Source organism: Equus quagga, chromosome 8 (genome assembly GCF_021613505.1).
Source record: "Equus quagga isolate Etosha38 chromosome 8, UCLA_HA_Equagga_1.0, whole genome shotgun sequence".
Classification (NCBI taxonomy): Eukaryota; Metazoa; Chordata; class Mammalia; order Perissodactyla; family Equidae; genus Equus; species Equus quagga.
Window position 1 is genome coordinate 90,826,478 of NC_060274.1, and position 23,798 is coordinate 90,850,275.

The window sequence follows — 23,798 nt, forward strand, 5'->3', positions numbered from 1 at the left end:
AGGGCAAACTTACATCATCCCACCATCCCACTGAGTCTGGGTGCAGCCTCTCCCCCAGAGGGTGGGGTGAAGATGGCTCCCTGGAGCTGGCTTGTTGTCTTGGCAACCCAGAATGAGGTCCCGGGGTTGCCTTTGGCAATTGTGCTCATTGAACCATGACCCCTATTTTATAGATGCAGAAACAGCCTAGAAAAATTAAATGATTTGTCCAAGTTACACACCAATTCCAGGGCCTGAATTCAAAACCAGCCTGCTATTTTATACTGCGAGGAAAGAAGGATATTTTACAAAGCAACAAGGAAGGGAAGATATCTGCTCTTTGGCCTCACTTCTCATCTCCGGGCAGGAAGGTGATGTTCTGTGAGGAGCACCTGTGAGGTGTGTTCTGTGAGGTGATGTTGAGTTTTGAACCTTCCTCCTTCAGGCACTGGCCCCCCTCACCGGGGCTGATTGGCAGGTTGGAATGTGTAAGAGCCACTGCCAAGCATCTTCTTTGCTAACTGTAAGAAGATTTAGCAGGAGCCTTGCCGTGCCTCACCGTCCATGCCAGAGAATCAGTAAACCAAATTAAAGATGACTTCAATATTTTATAATTTAAAATGCTTTATAATCAGTGGCAATGGTTTATGATAGAGGTATCTACAGAATTTTTGAGATCTTGTACATAAACCTCAAGAGAAAAATAGGAGCTGTTTCTTTAATTCTTACCCTACAATTTTTAAAAAACTCTTTAATATTCCATTCAACTCTTTCTTGCTGGTTCTGAAAAATGTGTAGCCATAAATATGCAGGATGTAGAAAGCTGACTTTTCCTATATCTAATAAAAACCTTGGGGAGTAATTGAAATAACTTGGGGCGTGTGGTCAGGTTACATGCTGCATATTAAAAGAAAATCCAGAGTGAGGAAAAGCAAGAGGAACTAGGAAGAAGGGCCAGAGAATAAAACCAGAACATTGAATTATGAGTAACTATGAGAAACTTAAAAAAAAAAAAAAACCTTTTAGAATTACATCCTTAGAAGAATAAAGATACATCTTCAGAGAAGTTCTATTAGACAAAATATACACTCTATGTATTTCTAAGGGTTGCAAATTTTAAAAACAGGAAAGAAAGAATCCCCCCCACCCCCCGCCCACATCTATTCATTAGACAAAAATCTGACAGAAGCCCAGGTCTCCATCAAATTTGTACGTGCATGTTTGTTCATGATTAGACTCTCCTCCCATCTTCTTTTTCCCTTTTTATCTCCACAAACTGAATTTTAAAGGAATGCTGTCAAGACAGCATACCACAAAAGGAGAAATATCTACTAAAAAGGGTACTGTTTGGAGTATCTTACTTTGGTCTTTTTGATTTTACAAGAGATTGCTGTATACATTGTGGGTAGAAAGTGATGTTGAGTTGACATGTCTGGGTCTTGTGAGAGAGAGAAACACTGTGTTGTAGGCACACAGAGAGAGCAGCTGATGGTCGGCGGTCCTGGCAGAATCCTATTGCTTTTTCCTCACCCTAACCTGGTACCCTCGGCTCTGGGATGTTGGGTAAGACTTTACTGTTCTTAGATTCAGTTTCTTTCTAGAGTTTTTTTTCCTAAGGTTATTTCTATATAAAAGTAAAATCTTTGGGAAACAGAAAAGTAAAAATAAAAGAAAAAAGCAATCATCCATAATCTATCAAACATAATGATTTTGGCATATTTTCTACCAATCTTCTTATGTACAGCTAGTTTTGTCTTTTATTTTATAAAATACAGTAGATTAAACTCTACTATCCAATTTTATATCCTGATTTTTCTTTTGGAAGCGTTTTGTCCTCCTAAATAAAAATATATGGACTTTTCACCATCATTTTCTAGAGCTGCATAATATTCCACACTGGTGTTTTGTTCTTTGTTTTTTACAGTCTACATTGACAGAGAGCTTTTGACAGCATGAGAGCTGTTTGAATATCTCACTGAAGGAAAAGAGAAAGTACAAAAAGGGGCCAATAGCCACTTTGTGTCTACGATGATTCTCCGCCGGGTTTGATGATAATTTTCCAATGATCTGTTGGTTGTGTTCACATGCAGAGAGGTGAGGCCAATCTTTCTCTGTAGATCATCTCTGATCACAGACTAGTGACTGTATTACCTTTGTTGGTGTTTGAGTAGAGTGAGACAAACTGGGTATGAATTCCAGCTCTGCAACTTGCTATTTCTATGATCTGGGACAAGGTTCTTGGTTTCTCTATGCCTCTGTTTTCTCAGCTGTAACAGTGTGGATATCATTATAATTCCTCAATTCTGAGAAATATATTTTAACACATTTGATATTGGGTTGAGTGCTGCAGTCAATGTGTACAGTGTAATTTTTCCTTCCTTTTTTCTCCCTTAACACTCCCCAGAGTTATTACAATCAGTGGTATCTTGGAACTGAAGAAATATAATAATACTTGCCTTACAGTTTGTTGAAAGGATTAGCTGAAATATTATACATAAAGTGTTCTTAGCAGTGGGTAAGAGCTCAATGAATATCAGCTATTATTTTATTAGTAAAGAAATTATATAGTTCTTGGAATAGAATATTTATTCTGTGTAGAATATATAAGAAATACATTATTTGTAGGTCATATATTTAGGTAAAGCTTGTACTGCCTGGAAAATTCCTTAGCAGTCTTGTTAATTAGAGGTGGCACAGGGATGGCAAATAAGTTTAACTTTATGTGCCAAGTCTAATCTGTCGATGATGACTGTCAGGTGTGCTCTGTTAGGAGCATTTCTTAGGTGGAATCTGAGTGTAGCAGACAAGAGTGCCAAGGTTGATCAGTAATATCTTCCCCAGACTTAGAAAGATGGACTGGCAACACACACATAAAGTGTTTGCCATTTCTGCATTCTGGTGTCACAAAACATTACTTGGAAAATCATTAGGCACTAGCCAGGCCATGGTTTATCAATCAGAAGCTTCACTGCAATCTTGTGGCAATGGACTGCATCTGGGTCCCAGGTGGGAGGTGAGAACCATCCAGGTAAGAAGTAAGCCCAGAAGACACAGATGTCTTGGGAAACATGGGAAGCTGATGGCGACCGGAATGACTTCCAATGCAATTGTCAATGCATTATTAAGAGTTGTTGCAAGAAACAGTCCTACAAAATGATAACACTTTGAAAACTTCCCTTTCCTTAATGGCTTTGGGGATTTCACTCACAAACACTTAGCTATTTTTCTTAAAACTCTGACCCCGGTAGAAATGTGGGAAACTGCACTATAGGGGAGAGCAGAGCCTTTGCAATGAATGACTTTGATTTTGCTCAGCACTTGTTCTGCTAATGCTCACTCAGATCTCGCCTCCTGAGCCTTGAGTGCCCTGAACCTTGGCCATTCTAGAACTTTCCTCTTGGATGACTGACCTGCTTCTTGGGTCTATGCCTTGACTGCATCTTGTTCTTGTTCTCTTTTGCTGTGGGTAAGAGGCTCTAAGCCCAGGGCCCCTCTCTCAGAAAGGGCAGTGGTGTTGGAAAGAGAAACAGTCTGTGGTCCTTGTTAGCTAATTCTCAGCTTTTGTGGTACTTATAAAATAAAACCAGTCATTAAAGGCACATTGGTGAAGACTTCGGTGGAAAGCTACATACCATTTTTTGAAATATTCTGGTAGTCCCTGTGATTGCAGCGGTTTCTTTTCCGTAAACGAAGGTAAATAGAGTCTTCTGTAATTCTGAAACAAATATATATGTGTATATTTAATGTCAGGACATTCACATGATGAAGTTGAAAGAATCATGTTTTTATTATGATTTTTAAAAACGTGGTGAAGACAAACTCAGAAAATCAAATATCTGCAGACATGTTTTCTCCAAACTGTCAATGCATTATTAAGAGTTGTTACAAGAAACAGGCCTACAAAATGGGTTGAGTCAAAGTGGTGAGATCAAACTTTTTTTTAATGAAGACCTCTAGAGTCATCCCTTTCTAATCTTTTCACAAAGAGCTGCTGTACGTCTCTTGAGCAATTGGTCCTTTTTATCAGCTCTGTTGTTTTGAACCTGACCATGTTCCCTTTTTTCTTTCCGTTGCTATGAAGCCATGGCAGATGCTCTAGCTGTTCAGATCCATTTATCCCCTTCGTCCATTTTAATAGAAGTTTTAGTAGGACATATGTCTGCCCAGAATGATGACTGCTTTACTCAGCTTCCCTTGCAGCTAAGAGTGGCACTTCACTAAGTTCTGGACAATGAGATGGAAGTGACAATTTCTAGGAATGTTTCTTAGGAAACAATTGGCAGGTGACTCTTGCTCCTTCTTTGTCCCCTGTCTCCATTCTGCTGCCCACAAGAGGAATGCTACCATCTTGGACTATAGGGGTAAGTTCTATGTGGGAACTGGGGTGAGCTGGAAGGACCCTAGATCCCTGAGGACCAGTGGCGTTGAGCTCCCATCTCAGACCTGAACTGCACATCTCTGAACGTTCATGTGTAAGAGAAATAAACTCACGTCTTCTCTTATTTAAACCATCTATATGTTGAGCCTCTCTGCCACTTGTGGCTGAATCTAATACTAATGGACTCAAAGTTTAGAGACAAATTTGTGACCAGTATCCGGCTATAACTGCACATATTTTCAGTCATTTTCTTGGCTCCTCTTTGTCATATCTTTGATTTTCTATCGTCTTTTGCTAAGCTTTAATTTAATTTAAATGTAATTTAATGTTATATTCTCTATACTTTTATAGGCTTCCTAAAATCCTTTTTGAAATAAGACCAGGTATAAAGGAATGAATAATAATTAAACTCAGAAGTATTCACTTACTCCTCAGATGTATCTTCTCTTCATCATAACTTCCTATCTCACAACCTTACGTAAATCACCATTTATTTTTAAGTGTTATGTAACTCTCACTGATTGTATTATCGTACTTGCCAACTGCTTGAGTGCTTCAGAAAGGTAAGTGTGTACCAGGTTTGGGCACTTGGAATGTACTAACAGTAATATTCTTTTTGAAGTCTGAGAAAACTAATGATAGTATTTCTTCATAGAAGACCAAGATGTCTGAGCAATAGTTTAAGTATGGAATTTTTGCTTTGTGGTGGAGTTTTGAGGTGAATGATTTATTTTACTTTTTTTTTTTTAAAGATTTTATTTTTCCTTTTTCTCCCCAAAGCCGGTTGGTACATAGTTGTGTATTTTAGTTGTAGGTGCTTCTAGTTGTGGCATGTGGAATGCCGCCTCAGCATGGCCTGATGAGTGGTGCCATGTTGGCACCCAGGATTCGAACCGGCGAAATCCTGGGCCACCGAAGCAGCGAGCGTCAACTTAACCACTTGGCCATGGGGCTGGACCTATTTTACTTTTTAAAATCAAAGCTACCTATGCACATAGTTTAGAAAATCAAATTCATTTTACTTGAGTGATGTTTATTGAACCTTACTATGTTCCAGGCACTGTTCTAGGCACCTGGGTCATATTGGTAAATGAAAAAGACAAAGACTCCTGCCCCTGTATTGTTGACATTCTAGCAGGAAAAAGCACTACATGTCATGAATAAGCAAATTATAGAGGATGATAGAAGGTGATAAGTGCTATGAAAAAAAGAGAAGCAGAGAAACTTGTATTAGAGTGATCAGAGCAAGCCTCACTGAAAAGGTGAACGACTTAAGGTGGTGAGCCTTCTAGAACCAAACAGTTTAGCTATTTATGTCTATAAGGCTTGTAGTGATAAACAGCAATCCCATACTATCCCCCACCCCTCCCATTTCTCTGTTCCCAGAGGCAAATAATTTCAACCTTAATTGACTGAGTCTTTGGGTATTTTCTTCCTTATCTCTAAACAGTATACTTTCAAGGCCACATCTTGATTTTTAGTCTTTGGCATTATCTACTCACTTCCCACTATCTGGATTTAGCTAGTTACAAATGATCTATGATTTCTTTTTCTTCCCTTCACAACTCTTTTATCTCCCTGGAGTTAGTAGCTGTGTCTGGTTTCTTTGCTTAATTATCTAACTATTTATCGTCAATTCACCCTCAAATCTTTTACAGTTGTTTGATCTCCTTTCAATATGCTCCGATGTACCAGATAGTTTATTAATTTCATCTTTTGGTGGAAGTCTCTCCAGGCACTTCTTGACCTGCTTCCTCTCGACTTGTTGTCCTCACCCTGGTGCACAGCAGATATCCTGGGAGCTCCCTTCTTCATCCTCCTGGGGATTCTCTTTACCTCTTTCAGGCTTGTTAGACCTCCTATATCCTGGAAGACCACATTTTTCTTGTTTTTGATGGGGAATACTTTTAAATAAATTTTGAAGGCTGTGTGGGAAGTCACTTTTTTTTAGCATGTGTATATCTGAAAATCTTTTTATTTTTTGACTTGGTGAGGTGTAATGTGGTGAGGTGTTGCTGGTGAGGTGTAAAATGGGCCCAGAAACACAGTTTGCACTATAATTAGAAACATAAAGAGGGTTAATAGGACTTGTTAAGGAAAAACTTCAACTAGAGAAGTAGCAGTGTTCATTTGGTCTCTTAACTCTCATTATTTCAAAGAGATGTCTTAGAGAGGAAAAAGCTAGACTAGACACATCCAGGACACCCTACATATTTTTAAGGAAAGTGGGTTCTGGTACTTATAAGTCACTGTGTAATAATAATAATAGATTTCTGGTATAAGCAATCATTTTGTTAAACAAGAGGAGTCTCAAACATGAGGAATCAACTTCTTGCTCAGCTACACATAGGAAGGAGGAAATGAGCCTCTAGGATCATCAGACTTTGCCTCTCGTTGACTGATATGGTGGGTTAAAGATGGCCTCATTATCTTTGACACCCCTACCCTTAAATCTTGGCTGTCCTGTGACTTCTTTGACCAATAGGGTATGGTGGAAGTGACCCAATGCTAGTTCTGGCCTTGCTTTTGACATACCTGGCAACTTTGGTCTCTTGGGGCCCTGATCCATCATGAAAGAAGTCTGACTACCTTGCTGGAGACGCTATGTATAAAGGCCCTGCCATAGAAGCACCCAAAATGCCCTTCAATAGGTGAATGGATAAACAAACTGTGGTACATCCATACAATGGGTTGTTATTCAGCAATAAAAGGAAATCAGCTATCAATCTGTGAAAAGACATACAAGAACCTTAAATACATATTCCTAAGTGAAAAAAGCCAATCTGAGAAGGCTACATACTGTGTGATTCTAACTATATGGCATTCTAGAAAAGTCAAAACCATGGAGTCGGTAAAAAGATCAGTGGTTTCTAGGAGTTTGAGGAGGCGGCAGGGGGCATGGTGGGGGGATTAATAAGTGGAGTACAGAAGGCTTTTAGGGCAGTGAAACTAATCTGTATGATACTAAAACGGTAGATACATGTCATTACGCATTTTCAAAACCCATAAAATATACAACACAAAGAGTGAACCCTAATGTATACTATAGACTTTAGTTAAGAATAATGTATCAATATTGGCTTTTCCTTCATAACAAATGCACCACACTCATGCAAGATGTTAATAATAGGGGAAATCTGGGAGGAGATGAGGGGATACATCGGAACTCTGTAATTTCTGCTCAGTTCTTCGGTAAACCTAAAACTGCTCAAAAGTTAAAGGATGTTAAAAAAAAGGGGCCCCACCCAGAAAGGAAGAGGGACCCAGCTAAACCCACCTTCTAGTCACCCCTTCCCAGGCACCAGTTATGGGAGTGAAGCCATTTTGGACCCTGCAGCCCAGCCGCTAGGTGAATACCATCGAATAACCACAGTCAGTGTCACGTGGAGAGGAGGAATTGGCCAGCCAAGCTCTGCCTGAATTCCTGATCCCTCAAATTGTGAGAGAGAATAAAAATCGTTGTTGTTTTAAGCCACTAAATTTTCTAGTACTTTGTGATACAACACTAGATAACCAGAACAGATGGTTATAGAATTCTAGGTTAAAATCATCTTCCCTCAGAAGTTTGAAGGAATTCATCCACTGGCTCTTGCCTCCCAATGTTGTTGTCTGAAGCTGTTCTGTGCCTCGATCCTTTGAAAGCCTATAGTGGCATCTGTTCCAAGTGTTCTGAAATGTCATGATGACAGGCCTGGAGCGGTTCTATTTTCATTCATAGTGTCAGACATTTGTGGACCCTTTCAACCTGGCAATTCATGTCACTCAGTTCTGAGAGATGTTCTCGAGTTATTTCACTGATGATTTCTTCCTTTCTTTTTTTCTTAGAACTTCTTTTCTTAGATCTTAGAACTTTCTTAGAACTTATTTGGATATTGGGTTACCTGGACTGGTCTTCTAAATTTCCTAGTTTTTCTCTCCTATTTTCCATTTCTTTATCTTTTGCTCTATTTTCTGGATGATATCCTCAACATAATCTTTCAACCTTTCCATGAAAATCATCTTATATCACTAGTATAATTTCCAAGTGATCCTTTTTGTTCTCTGAATATTTCTTTAATTTTAGTATGATGTTTTCATTTCATGAATGTAATATCTTTCTTATCTTTTTGAAGATATTAATGTTAGTTATTTTTATAAGTAGGCTGTTAATTAGAGTTAAATACGTTTTTCCCCTTAGAGCATAGTCTCTGCTTTCTTGCAGTTGTATTTCTCTTTGTCTTTGTGTTGTCCTTCACATTCGAGGCTTCTTTCAGATGTCTGGCGATCTTGCATTGTTGGCTTATATTTAAAAGTGTAAACTGGTTGAAAACTCAAAAGCTGATTGGAAAGTCGGCCCCTGGGTGTGGCTTGCTGACTGTGGTCCTCACTGTGGGGTGGGCTCGCTGGGCCTTTCTCAGGGAACTCCTGCTGTTAGTGTCTTTGGGGCTTTCCTCTTGGGCTGTGCAGATTCCCCAGGGAAGGATCCTCTCGTCTCCAGCCAGGCTGCCAGCACTCTGGGGCTGCGAGTGGGTGATCCTCAGCATTCAGCATGTATGTATTTTAGCAAGGTGCTCCTCTCCTCATTAGGTCTGTTGTCTCCCAGTACAGAAGCCCTTGATTTTAGCATCTCCAGAGAACAAACCTCTAGTCTCACACCACAGTAAGGGAGGGGCAGCTGCCCACCTGTGTGGAGTTGGGAAGAGATCTGAAGATCTAACTGCTTCTTCAGCAATCTTTCAACCAATATTTCCGTTTTTAGCCTCATCTCCATTTTTAGAGCTACCATATGTAGCCAATTCTCAAGTCTTTTGGAGGTTCTGCAGTGTAGACTGGGTTGCTTCTTGGCATTTCCTCCTACTAGCTTAGGAGGCAGCTTTCCTGAATAGACTAAGTCAGTTACCACTTATCCTGCTGCTTTCTGGCTTCCAAGATTTTATGGCTGTTGGCTCTTCCTGTTCTCTTTGTGCTTGTGGACAGATTCATTTACTGTCATTTTAGTGTGGTTTCTCAAGGGAGAGAAGTAAATGCTTTGCTCAATCTGCTATCTTACCCAGAAGCCTGAAATGAATACTTTATACACTGCATCATTTACACCCTCTGCCTTGACTACTTTCCTATATCTTGAAAAAGCAGATGGGAAATGGACATTAGATCTGAATTCAATACTCAAATAATTTCACGGTCAATAAAGAGGGGTTGTTTTCCTTTGGGAAAGTAATTTTTACCAATATTTATCCATAAATGTATTTTTGATAATTCTAAAAATGGAGTTTATGTACTGAAATATTGTTTTGCTCATGACCTGCTCATGGAGAACAAATAGTGTGGATATCAATACTATAGATACACTTAGTTGCATCTTTCATTACAAGAATATAGAAATCTTTACCAATAGGCAAATAGTTTCATTAATCTTTCTGACCAGAAATAGTATCTACAATTTTGGGGTAAGGTTTTGTACTAAGCACTGGAAAGTATTTCACATAATCAAAGATACTGTTTTCTTTCATCCCCACCCCAAATACATAATCTGTCTTATAAGTTCTAGGAATTGAATTTCTCATGGAGTGCTCAGGAATCCTGAGAAGACAGAGGAATCAATACAATATTTTCAGAAGCCTGTAATACAATATTTGAGATGCCTACAAATTGAGGAAATTGCTTAATAGAAAGTTATCTATGTACAAGGTCACTTGAACTTGAATTAATAGGATAAACTGAGGATACTATGCATAGTAAGGTGAACTGTGATGACTGTTTTGAATCCTTCTCTTGCCCCCCCCCCCCCCCCCCCCCCCGCCACCTGTCTCTATTTGGGCTCAAGTTTCTCTGTGCCATCGTTGTTTCTCCCTTTTTCCTCTCTGGTGCATCAAAAACCAGTCCAGTGGGCTAGTAGAAGAGGTGATTGCTTCAGTCCTATAATTTGAAGTGTGCAGAGGAGGAGACTTGAAAGTTCTCTTTCCCAGATCTTCCCCAGTGCCTAAGGTATTGGTGTCCTCAACATGGGAAGCCGGCTCGGAAGTATATCATATTAAATTTCGGATTTTATCAGCTCCATCTACTGCAGGGTCCAGAAAGTACAGCCATTTCATGTGAGGACACACAATTTTGATTCTAACACCAAAATTCAAAATAGGCAAATCTCAGACAGAATGCCTCCTAGTTGCTTTTCCCAACGTGGGCTCAGGTAACACCAAAAAACCCACTTTCTCTGAGAGTCTTCTAATGACCCCCCACCCCCAATCCATTTCACTATGACTGAAAAAAAACAAAACAAAGTAAAATCAAGAAAGAGCCTCAAGAATAATGTAGAAAAATTAAAGGGGTTGACTTAAAACTGAAAAAAGTATCACCTCCTATGCTGACTCAAAGCAGAATCTGCTCGGATGGAGGAAACAAAAGTTTCCCAAGGGCTTAGCATGTCAGGTTTTTGGGACCAACCAAGTATGATACCATTCAACCCACAATGACGTATCAGGTCCTGGTGAAGTTTCCAAGGCTATTTTGGATGCTCTCCAAAGGCACCACTAGGGGGCCGGCTGGGTGGCGCAGTGGTTAAGTTTCCACATTCCGCTTCGGCGGCCCTGGGTTCGCCGGTTGGGATCCTGGGTGTGGACATGGCACTACTTGGCAAAAAGCCATGCTGTGGTAGGCGTCCCACGTATAAAGCAGAGGAAGATGGGCATGGATGTTAGCTCAGGGCCAGTCTTTTTCGGCAAAAAGAGGAGGATTGGCAGTAGTTAGCTCAGGGCTAATCTTCCTCAAAAAAAAAAAAAAAATGGCACCATTAATTAGGGTATAAATTCTGAGGCCCTATGAAGTTGAATTTTAGGGAATAAGTCACACAAAAGACTGGGGCTCGGAAGGCTAGCAGCAGGGTCGGTGAAGGATAAATGGTAACATTTGATGTGAAGGGTTGGGCCAGGGGAGAGGATTAGGGTAAACTTGAATAATTTAGAGACTAGATAGCCTTTATCCAGGGACCTTTACTGCTAGGAAGTTTGAATAAAATGGTGGATAGTTTTCTTTCTGATGTAGATGGAAGTCAGGCCAGCTTGGGGCCAGTGAGATGGATTAAAGAAGTTTTAAAATACCTTCTAGTTCTTTGATACTAGCACATCCCAGAGCCCTGTGTAACCCCTAATTCACTGCATCACAGAACAACCAAGATTTCAGCCTGAGAGAGATAAACATGCAGAACATGACTCATTGTGTATTCGGAGAGACTGGCAATGGGCTAATTATGCAGGGGTGTGTGCAGGGGTGAGGATGACTATAGAGGAGGTCCTAGGAGTTCAGACATGAAAAGATTAGCAAGACAGCAGGATAGATTTGGAATTTGGAGCAGCAAAATAGTACAAGGAAATAGACTTCATAGGCATTGTGTTCAATAATTCATGAGCTGCTGTACTCAGGCAAGGCTTCTTGCCTGCTAGGTTAACATCCCACTAAGACTCCTTCCTCCGCCCTTCTCTGAGCTTGGAGCAGTTAAAACTCTCTCCATCCTGGCTTTTCTCAGTCTCAGGTTTGATTCTAGGCTACTGTACCAGGGTAAATATTAAACTGTGACAAAACTGAGAGATTTAAGGCTGTGGATGCTTATAAATCTGAAAAAATCAGTTGTGACATAGAAGATTGTTTTAATAATCTAAACAGCATTTCTCAAAGGATGCTCTCTGAAACACTAGTTTCTTGAGATGTATCTTATAAAGCACACACACAGATTCTACATAGTTCTGTGGTCAAAGAAGTCTAGAAAATGTTTCACATTATGCTTTGGAGATATACAAAGCTTTTTGGCTTATTAAAAGCTCTGATAAGACTTACACTGAATAAACTTATTTCCCTATATTTAAACCATCATTTCCAAAACTTACTTGATGCAGGAATTTTTTAAGAAACGTGTGTAATACCCGTTTAACATCTTCTGGAACTAGTGTTTCCCAGAAAAGTTTTTGAGGAATATTGATGAATTATCTCTGTGATCTGTATTTGAGCACTGAGATGACCTAAAAATCTCAGGTTCAGTTGGCTACAAGAATTCTACTAGAGAAATCTGGAGGTTGTTCACTTACTTTGACCAATCTAGATTGCAAAAAAATATTATTCTGGGCAAAAATTCACATCGAGGCTTGATTTACCTATTATCAACCAAATTCGCTTGTTAGCAGGTCTCTGCTTTGTTTTATTCTTTCTACTTGGCTGCTGAATTGATAATTTTACTTTAAATTTATTTTCTCCACTTTGTTGACTTGCAGTTGTTTTAACATTTTAATGAACTTTGCTAATTTCTTGTAGAACATTTATGATAGGGCACACCTAAAAGTCCGAGAGCTTAAGTTACAGTGGTTTATTTTTATCCACATCACGTCATGCAGCTGGTGATTCAATTTGTGCTGTTTATCCTCCTCCTCCCTTGTCCCTAGCATTTTCCTGGAAATGTTAATTCCTGCAAATCTGATTTGATTTAGGCAATCTGAGAAAATGCAAGGGAAGGAGGTTTGTAGATTATAAAGCACTCTACAAATGTGAAGTGCTCTCATTATGAACTTCTTCAGTAATTCTTCTATTGAGTACTTATTGTGGGGCCACATAATGTGCCAGGGGCTTGGGCTACGGAGCGAAGTCAAGGCTGATTCCTGCCCCCGAGAGGCTTAGAGTCTGGTATGGGGTGGGTAGAGTGGGGAGACAAGGAGTAGACAGTTATGACAAGTGAGGTGACATTGGTATTGAAGGAACAAAATAGGAGCACAGGAGAAATCACCCAATCAAATGGGGGTTACTGTGAAGAGGCTGTCTAAGGAACTGACCTGTGAGTGGTGGGAGGTGAAGCCTGAATGGAGGGTAACTAGATAAGACAAATATGGGGGTAGATGCCTATGAAAAGATGCTCAAACTCACTAGTAATCATGGGGTTACACATCAAAACAACAATATAATATTTGTGTTAGATTGGAAAAAATTAAGAAGACAGAAAATATCCAATATTGGCAAGGGTGTGGGGAAACAAGTATTCTCATACACTATTTGTGGGAATATGAAGTGGTATATCCCTTTTGGAGGGATTATAAAAAATTAAAAATGTATACATTCTGATCCGGCATTTTTTTCTACAGAAATCTTCACACTTATTTTTAATGAGAACTATAGAATTTTCAGTACAGCATTATTGGGAATAATGAGGATTTGGAATGAAGTTGCCTGCCCATCAATAGGAGAATAAAACAACCATACTATGAAATACTACACAGAACTGCACAAGAATGGAAAGTGCTTTAAGGAGTATTGTTAGGGCAAAGCATTAATTTATAGTCTGCTATGCAGAGTATGATGTCATTTATGGGAAAATCCCAACAAAGGGTTTATTTTTTATGTACAAATATACACATGCAATCTCTTATAAAGGGTCTGGACAAAACCATACAAAACTGATAACAAGGCTTTCTTCTGGGAAAGGGAGTGACATCAGGGGAGAGCTTTGACTTCTTACTTTACATATCTCAGTATTTTTTGTAAAATGAAAATACCTTCATGTTTTGAGTAAATAATTAAAAAATGCAAATTTAAAAGTCAGTAGGGTCAAGGGGAAGTCACTGCAGATGGAGAGACTTGTCAGTACATGGCAGGAAGAGTCCTTTGGCTCAGAGCCACAGTATCTACAGATGGTCCTTCCTGCCCAAGGGCACTGCCTCCAAGCACCTGCATTCCACTCCTTCTCGCCGTCTCTAAGATCTTCTTCCTTCATTCATCCACCTTTCTCTCTCTTTGGGATCTTCCTATCACTACAAGCATACTGTAGGATTTCTCATCTAAAACTGTCTCCCTGGGGCGGCCTGCTGGCTCAGCAGTTAAGTGTGCATGTTCCACTTTGGCGGCCCGGGGTTCCCCAGTTTGGATCCCGGGTGCAGACATGGCACCGCTTGGCACACCATGCTGGGGTAGGCATCCCACATATAAGGTAGAGGAAGATAGGCATGGATGTTAGCTCAGGGCCAGTCTTCCTCAGCAAAAAGAGGAGGATTGGCAGCAGATGCTAGCTCAGGGCTAATCTTCCTCAAAAAAAAACCCCAAACAAAACAATGTCTCCCTGATCTTTGTTCCCCACCAGCTATCCACCCCATTTCTCTGCTGCCTTTAATAGTAAAACTTGTTAAAGGAGTTGTTTATGCTCACCTGCATTTACTTCATCACCTCCTGAAACTATGCTCTCCAACCCAGCTTCCATCTCCACCCCACTGAAACGTTTCTGGTCAAAGTGTTCCATGATCACTGCCCTGCACACCAACTGGTCTTTCTCAGCTCTCAACTTCTGTGCCTCTAGCAGCATTTGGCTGCTGGTCACTTCTCCTCTGGAAACACTTTCTTCACTTGGCCTCCAGGATGCTAAATCCTTCCAGTTTTCTCCCTCCTTTGAGGGCTGTTCCTTCTCTGTCTTCTCTTTCCAAACCTCTAAATGTTGGCATCCCCCTGCGTCTGTCCTCAGCCAAATTTCTTTGTCACACTCACTCTCTGGAAGAAAAATTCTCAATTTTTTGCTCTCAGGACTGCTTTACACTCTTAAAATTACTGAGGAACTCAGAGAGCCTGTGTTTATGTGAGTTATAGCTGTCAATATTTATATATTAGAAATTAAAACTTAGAAATTTGAAAGAACATTTAATTATTAATTCAAGATAATAAACTCATTACATGTTAACATAAATAACATTTTTTATGAAAAATATATATTTTTTCCAACACCTCAATTAGTGAGAAAATTGGCATCCTTTTATCATTTTGCAAATCTCTTTAATTTCTGGCTTAATAGAAGACAGCTTGGTTCTCGTCTCTGCTTCTGCATTCAGTGTGTTGTGATATGTTGTTTTGGTGGAAGTATTTGAAGGAAATCTGGTCTTAAACATACGTGTAGTTGGAAAAGGAAGTAGCATTTTAATATCCTTTTTAGATAACTTCAGATAGCCTTCTTAGATTCTATACCAAAACATGACAAGTTGTAGTTTCTTAAAGATTGATTAGCTGCATTGTGGATTCTGAAATTATATCAATGAAATTTTTACACCTCTTACATTAAAATGCATTGGTCTATCTTGTCCTTTGAATGGATCTTTTACCCAGGTATGATTTTATATATCATACACTGGTCACTTAGGAAATATCGGTTCAATGAGTTATGCAGATATTCCACATGTAGATACATTTTATAATTTAACATTAAAAAAACATATTTGTTGCTAGTACCACGTATCTCATTAGAAATGTCTTTGAATATTAGGAAGCTGTCAAATTTATAGTAGAAGATATAAGTTTTCCAAAATTTAAATTTTTCTTTGAAATCTCAAATTTTATGATTACCAAGCAATGCTATTGTTTTCTTTGAAAGAGCAAGCTCCCTTCACTCATTTTAGATAAAATATCTGCTATATATCCAATTCTGAATGACCATAGTTTGTTTCCAGTCTTTTTCAATAAAAATGATGTTCCATGAAAAACTGACTAATTTAGCTCTCAACTCACTCACCCAAGGGCAACCATCATATCTTGTTATGCAGCAAAAGTGCTTTATGCATACTTCCCATTTCATCAGATGAAATTATTTAAAAATCATGTATTTAATTTAATACAATTAATAACTTTTCTGCTTCATAGGCAACATTTTTTTTTTAAAGATCGGCACCTAAGCTAACATCTGTTGCCAAACTTTGTTTTTCCCTTCTTCTCCCCAAAGCCCCCCAGTACATAGTTGTATATTGTAGTTGTGGTTCTCCCGGTTGTGCTTTGTGGGACGCTGCCTCAGCATGGCCTGATGAGCGGTGCCATGTCCACACCTAGGATCTGAACCAGCGAAACCCTGGGCCGCAGAAGCAGAGCGCTCGAACTTAACCACTCAGCCACAGGGCCGGCCCCCGGCAACATTTTAAAGAGAAGATATTTCCCCTTTTTTGAAAGCCAGGAGTGTGTGGAGGTGAAGACCACAGTGACTGCCAATATAGTTTGGCGCCACTCCTTTGATTCATGCTCAAATGGCAGCAGTTTTACCCACCATTGCTTTTGCACAAATTAGTACAAATGGCTACATGGTGCAAAAGCAAGTCCTGTTTTAGCATTGTTGTGAAAATAGTTTTTACCCTGTGGACCCCTGTAAGGCATCTTAGAGACTCTCCACCCCCTCAGGGACCCATGGACCCCCCCTTTGAGAAGTGGCGCTAGGGGCTACATTTCCAGTCAGTCTCATCCAACTTCAAGTGACCAGTTCTCTGGATAATTATTTGCTTTGCAAAGTATAATTATAAGATGGCTAATCATTTGCAATTATATCACATGTAATTTTTGAATAATGGATTTAATAAGGTTATTAAGCCCATTAGTGTTTAGAACTTACATATCTTTTTTTTAAACATGAAATTAGGTTAGCAAATCTTAGCTGCAAAGCCCTTCTCTCTAATTTTCTGTTTTAATGCCCCAGGTGACACAGTTTGGAGTTATACACTGCTTTTCAAAATTGTTCTCTCTTATAATGTCTATTGGGTGGGAGAGGATAGATAACCTTTCAACCTTTGATTCTAGGACACTTCTCACCAAACAAAGACGTGTGTTTAAATGTCCTTGAATAGCATGGCTGTGCCTCTTGTAACAATGGCTTTATCTATTCGTTTCTAAGGGTTTGCTACATCTCTGGCCCAATATAGCAAATTTAAGCCAGAGGCACAGGGAGCAACATTTACTCCAGAAAATTCCATCCAGTTTGTGCCCACTTATGTTGACCTCATCTCACTCTTCTCTCTCCAGCTTGATATGGTAACTTTGATAATTGCTTTTGGGTCTTTTGGCTTTCATTATCTTTTGTGGCTAACTTCAGCTTCTTACTTACTTTTTTTTGTAAAGATTGGCACCTGAGCTAACAACTGTTGCCAATTTTTTTTTTTCCTGCTTTATCGCCCCAAACCCCCCACAACATAGTTGTATATCTTAGGTGAGGGTCGTTCTAGTTGTGGCACGTGGGATGCCGCCTCAATGTGACCTGACGAGCAGTGCCATGTCCGTGCCCAGGATCCAAACCCTGGGCCACCGCAGCGGAGCGTGCGAACTTAACCACTCGGCCACGGGGCTGGCCCCCTTACTTACTTTTTTTTAAAAGCTATAATTGCTGCCCTGTTTTTCCTCCCAGCCCCCGAGCCTTGAAGAAGCTCTCTATTATTTAGCCCCAGCCTGCAGAACTCCATTGACTGGACCGACTCCTGGCTCCCCTTTAAGAAGAAGGGGATGACAACCATAAAGGCTCAGGTAAGATGCGGTTGGGTTCAGGTGGTTATTTTTGTTAAGGATTTGGAGTCACCTGTTTCCCTCTCTGGGGTTTTCTTGGAGGAAGCAGTAACACATAGAGGACAATACCAGAGTACCATTTTAATGGATAGCTTGTCAAGCACCCATATCACACAATGCGGGGCTTACTATGCACGAGCTTGACCTTTATTGCACTGTAACTCTGGCCCTGGTGAACCATGGTTCCTAGAACGTTTCAGGATCTGATCCATAAAATTAGCCATGTCTTATCTCAAGACACAGCTAGTTAAGGGGTGGGGAAAAGCATATTTGGTGGGGAGAAGCAGGGGCATCTCTCCCCAACAGTTTCCTCCTATGCTTCTAAATCAAGTAGCATCATAATGTGGATGTGGACTTAACATCGTGTCTCCCTACAACCACTAAACTTGAACATTGGAGAGAACTTCAGAGATCGCCTGGAGCCACTCAACTCCATCATATAAATGAGGTCCAGGGATGCTAAATGTTCCACTGCGGGTTGCAGAGAACCAGGACGCTTCTACCTGCAAACACAGTCTCCTACTCCACCACACTGACTCATGGGGCGCTCAAATTTTAGATATTGCTTTTAAACAAGAAGTCCTTCCTTCCTGAAGTTTTGGTATTGTTTCCCATTCCTCTACATGTGTTACTGGGCCTTGGCTTTTTAAACTTAAATAGGATTTTCCTGTTCCATTAAATTGTTTTGAAGGTGATCTGAACACGAAGTGCTATTTTTAATCTTTTAAAAATACTTTTTTCTTCCCACGTTCAGGTATAGTTCTCCCTATGGCCAGGCTCCCAGCCCCTAAGCTACCAACCTCACGGAGGTTTTTTTTCTTTTTGCCTTTGACCCACTCAATTGCTGTCTGAGTTTTAAGAGATATTGCCTTTTGAATTTTCTGGAGCCCGAGAGTCAAGAGAACAGATTTTGTTAATGTCAACTCAACTAAAAGACACAAAGATTCTTAAAACTAAGGGGTTATGTTTGTCTTGTAATGCATGCACATAATTTCAGTTAGAATTCCATCCATTTCACAGAGGAGATACTAGATTTTGAGGGAGCGAAGTATATAATGGAAGAAGGAGAGGAAAGCAACCATCTTCTCTCCCAAACTGCATCTTTTTGCTTTCAGAGGTAGATTTTCTGAGGAACACTGTTAATACCCAAAGCTTGAGGCTGGTCACAGATAATAAGAAGCACATTCTAGAGATTCAGTTGAATGGAGAAATTCATAAATTCCAGCCCATCTTGATAAGCATTTGGACTCAAAGTGACATTTGCTCAAAATGCCTGTGGAAGCTGCCCATATCTTGCATAAATGCTCCTTCTAGGTCAATATTCTTTTCTTTTTCCTGACTCAACCAGAAAAGGACCTCCATCATATGCTAATCTCTCTTTAATCATCTTTTACACACTTTATAACTCTCTATGCCTTTAAGGAGGAGATTGGTGTAGCATAGATTATCTGCAGGTATAGTTTACGTGAAAGTATATGAGACAGTTTAACAGGAGCTACTGCTATGAGGAACATACCAAATGGTGACACACAAGGAGTGTCGTGCTGCTACGTTCCTGCTTAATGGGGGGATCCATTGCAACTCAGATTCCAGACAGAGAATTTCTCTTTCTGTCAAAAGGAGTTGAATATTTTCTTCCCATTCCAGCTGAGTGGCAGAGAACACAGGCCCCACGCACAGAAACAGGTGGCAACAAGAGCACTCTGAGAGAGGAAACCAGATGTATAGAGAGAGAAGCCCGTGCAGGGGAGGTGAACGGCCAGCTGCAGTGTGCACCTCCTTAGACGGAAATCATAGATCCTTACGTCAGAATCTCTCTGCATAGCCCTTATAAGAATTATAAACCACTTGTGTCTGAAGACTCCCAACTTTTCCTTTTCCTCTCAGCCCACTGCGTTTCTTCTAAGGCAGATCTGCCTGCCTGCTGGGCTCTCATAGGATGATGGGTGGAAACGTCTATAGGATTGGAGGGCTGGTGAGATTTCACATTGATGAGAGAGTAACCCCCTGATCTGAGGACAGAACAGATGCAGAAAGGAGGAGGGACACTGGCTTGCCCTTAAACCCACCAAAAAAAAACTAAAAACAAGTGAACAGAGTCTGCTTGGGAGCAGGAGCTAAACTTGGGTGGAGTTCTTGGGAGACTCTAGTTTTCGATTTAGGAGATGTGGGACAATTATTGGTGAGTGTCAGCTGTAAGTGGAAAGAGATGAGGAAGCAAGTTTTCACCAGTTTATCTGGGCCTGCTGGATGGATTCCTCTTTCTTTCTTTGTGTGACTCCAGTGAAGATTTAAACTATTTGGCAATTCATTTTAAACATCAGAATGGTCTTTTCTCTAAGGCAACTTAATGTGGCTTTAGGTAGAAAGGTGGCTGAGTTTTATAGGATTCATCTGTAAATTTAAGCTTCCATTAAAACAGTAAACTGTGTCCACTTCGTGTTCATAACTAATTCTTTTTGTTATTGTCATAAAAGCCTGGATTGAGAGAAATTTCCAGGTATTTTTATACTTAGATAGCTGGACCGGGTGGAGGGCACCTAAATATTATTTTCTCAATTCCAATGTTGACAGTGGGGAGATAAACAAGACTTTTCTGGAAAGCTGCTTTAGCCAGGCTATCTCTGGACATGTTCCAGGTGACAAAGGCAATAGCAACTGCAGCTGAGGAAAGAGGGGCTGAGGAGGGGACTCAAAGGGCCCCTGACTGCTGGGAGTTTGGGGACCATAGGAAAGAATACTAGGCACATGATCGACATCTGAAACAATACATGCCACATCTCCACACGGGGAGGGCTTCATTGGTTCTTAGTCATTTCCCCATCGCATAGTTACACTCTCAAACAAAGGGACAATGGCTAAATGGAGCCATGTTCCAGGTAGAGCCAGGTGGAATAAAAACAGCATATACGCATTGGGAGTTGTGGTCTAGGAGGGCCCTTGTTTACCAAATTACTCTCTGGTGCAATATGACACAAGGTTCCATGATGACAGATGCCACCACTTCTTATTAATGTGTGACCTTACTCAAGTTTCTTAACTATCTAATTAACCCTTAGATTCCTCAACCGTGAAATGCAGAAAATAATACCACCTACCTTGCAAGGAGATGAAATGAGAAAATCTGCACGTATAACACTGGGTGCTGTGCTTGGCATATAGAGAATGCCTCTTGAAGGTGACCTGTCACTATCTCTGTTATTGACACTGTTAGTATTGTTTTAATAATGACAGGATGAGCTTAATATTTTTTACATGATTAAACTTGAAAATCTACACCTGAACTTGAAAACGCATCTCCTTATATTCACAAATGATTCCTGCATAAACATGAGTATGATTTCCTGAAGGTTGGTTATCTTCCAAGCTTCTTCTCTACCTCTTTAATCACCCCAATCTCCTAAATCCTTTAGAGTTTGGGCCCCTCGCCTAACACCCCAAAAGGAGGTGGCTATTGACCATCTCCATGAATTCTTCCTCCAATGAACTCTGCAGTTCTGGGTTGAGAGTTGTCTTCTGGCACATCTATCTTATATTATCATTATTTGTACATTTGTCTCATCTGCCTTACTTGATTGTAACTGACTGCAGAGATGGGACAAGCCTTATTTACCTTTAAATCTATAGCATCTATAGCAACTTTACCTGATTAGGTGGTAAGATTCAATAAGTATTTTTTAAATGAACGAGTAAAGAAGATAATCAAATACATTATTCATGGTATGCAATGTCCTTGAATAAATTACAAATATGAGGTGCTAAAACTAGAAATGGCTGTTCCCAAGCCCTGAGCCAACACCCAATCACACACAGCAAATTACGTTTGTATGTCACTCAGATGCGCCACGCATTGTCTCTGCCTTCAAATCCACAGCATTAAAGCCAGAATGATTCCAGGACCTTGAGACTTGGCAATTAATTTTAGCCATTACCTTTGTAAATATTACTTTCTGAGAGTAAACAATTACTAAATTTCTTCGTCCCTTGAATCAGAAAAATTCAGTGATGTGTTTGAGTATTTTCTATCAGAGGTCAACTCTAGGGGCCCTGCAGCAAGAATACTCCCTCCCTGGCAGCACTGATAAAATACAGTTTGCATTATATCCCACTGCATCATGGACTCTGTGTTAGTAGTGAGTTTGCTGTATGTTACTCATGTTCTCTAAGCAATTCCTAACAATTCTCATTTCAATGTCTTTGGAGCAAGCCCCATCTCCTGTTCTTTTCTTACAGAGAAATATTGAAATGTTTGAGGATGTGCAAACATACATACCCACTAGTGGAGTTCAGGAATCCAGTAATGCCAGAGAGTTGGGGCCAGTTGAGCTCATCCGTAATAGCTGTTGGTAAATTAACGAAGGATTTCTAAAGAAAAAATAAAGTGCTATTTATCAAAATTGTCATTTGTTTTCTACATGTAGTAAGATCATCCTTTGCCTAGGTATTGTTCTCTGTCTGTCTCTCTCATTCTCTTTCTTAATCTCTCTCTTAAAACGCCTTTGGCATTTAAAGCATAGCCCTCTTAGCTTTCACCCTTGTCAGAAAATTCACAAAGATCAGCAGCACTCATGAACTGGCTTCCATTCAGCTTCTGTGAAAGACGCAAAAAGCATGACAGCTCATACTCATTCCTCATTTGAAAGGGACGCTTCAGTAGATGGGTAAGCTTTCCAGTCTTTCAAATTCACTGCGATTTTCTCCATATTTTAGTTTAGGTATTCACAAAATCAATTGCTTGAAATGCCTTCCCTAAGTTCAAAGCTGTGCCCTTAGTCAATAACATGGTGCATCCTGACCTCCTTAGCGGTCTCAGGTACCTTTAAAAATCTAATTATATTTTCTTTCCTCACAATAATGCATGTATACTCAAATATGGCCTATGATTTCAAGGGGTTCACAGACCCCCTGAAACTCTTGCACACACTCTGGTTCAAGAACTGCTGACGCGAAGTGTTAACAAAATTAGGATTCATCTGAACTGCATTTCTATGGCTTGTGCCAAATCACAAAAGAAAAATGTTGCGACTTACGTACCCTTATCGCTCCTTTTATAAATGACCTCTGGGATAAACCCTTCCTTTGGTCTAATTTCTAGATAAAGCTTATCTAGACTAATGTGTTTGGAATAAGGTTGCCAGATTTAGCAAATAAAAATAAAGGATGCCTTGATAAATTTGAGTTTCAATAAACAAAATGTGGTATATACATACAATAGAATATTATTCAGCCTTAAAAAGGAAGGAAATCATGATACATGCTACAACATGGATAAAGGACATCATGCTAAGTGAAATAAGCCAGTCACAAAAAAGAAAAATACTGGATGATTTCACTTATATGAGTAGTGTTGACAAACTCATAGAAACAGAAAATAAGAAGGTGGTTGCCAGGGGCTGAGGGGAGGGGAGAACAAGGAATTGCTGTTTAATGGGTGTAGAGTTTCAGTTTTGCAAGATGAAAAACTTCTGGAGATTGGTTGCACAACAATGTGAATATACTTAGTGCTACTGAACTGTACATTTAAAAATGGGTAGGGTGGTAAATTTTATGTTATGTGTATTTTACCACAGTTAAAAAATAAATATGAAAAGAATTGAATTTCAGGTAAACAAGGAATAATTTTTAGTTTAAGTATGTCTCATACAATGTTTGGAACACACTTAACACTAAAAACTATTCATTGTTTATCTGAAATTCATATTTAACTGGCTGTCCTGTATTTTACCTGGGAATCCTCGTTTGGATAAAAACTCTGAAAGCCAATGTTCCCTTTTTGCCTTGGCTGACAGGGAGCCTCAAAGCCTGGCTGCAGGAAGCAGTTTATCTCAGGTGCAGAGTGTGATCTCCTCCATGTGCCCCTGTGTTTCTCAACACTGACAACCCCTGACCCCTTTGGATGAACATGAAAACCTCGAGTCCTCCTTTAATGTTATTTTAAAATAAATAAATTAATTAAAGGTAATGTCTAAAGATAGATCACGTCAAAGCAATTGTCGCATTGAATATGAGTTTTCAAATGGCGTATGGCCTTGTTCCCTGCTCACTTCCTCCCCCGTGATGATCCCCAGCCTGCCTCCTAAAGAGAATCTGAAGCTGGAGCCTGCCAGGGAAGGAAAAGCCACACCTTTCTCTCACTAACCAC

At 39.9% G+C, this 23,798-nt stretch overlaps 1 protein-coding gene across 1 annotated transcript in view; it reads right to left on the minus strand.

Annotated features, from left to right (window-relative positions):
- AOAH (acyloxyacyl hydrolase) overlaps nt 1–23,798 on the minus strand; it is a 179,850-nt gene that overhangs the window by 50,902 nt on the left and 105,150 nt on the right. The window contains exons 12-13 of the mRNA XM_046669040.1: nt 21,930–22,021; nt 3,612–3,694 (exon numbers count right to left, since the gene is read on the minus strand). Coding sequence (XP_046524996.1) covers nt 3,612–3,694; nt 21,930–22,021 — 175 coding nt within the window. The remainder of the gene's footprint in view (nt 1–3,611; nt 3,695–21,929; nt 22,022–23,798) is intronic.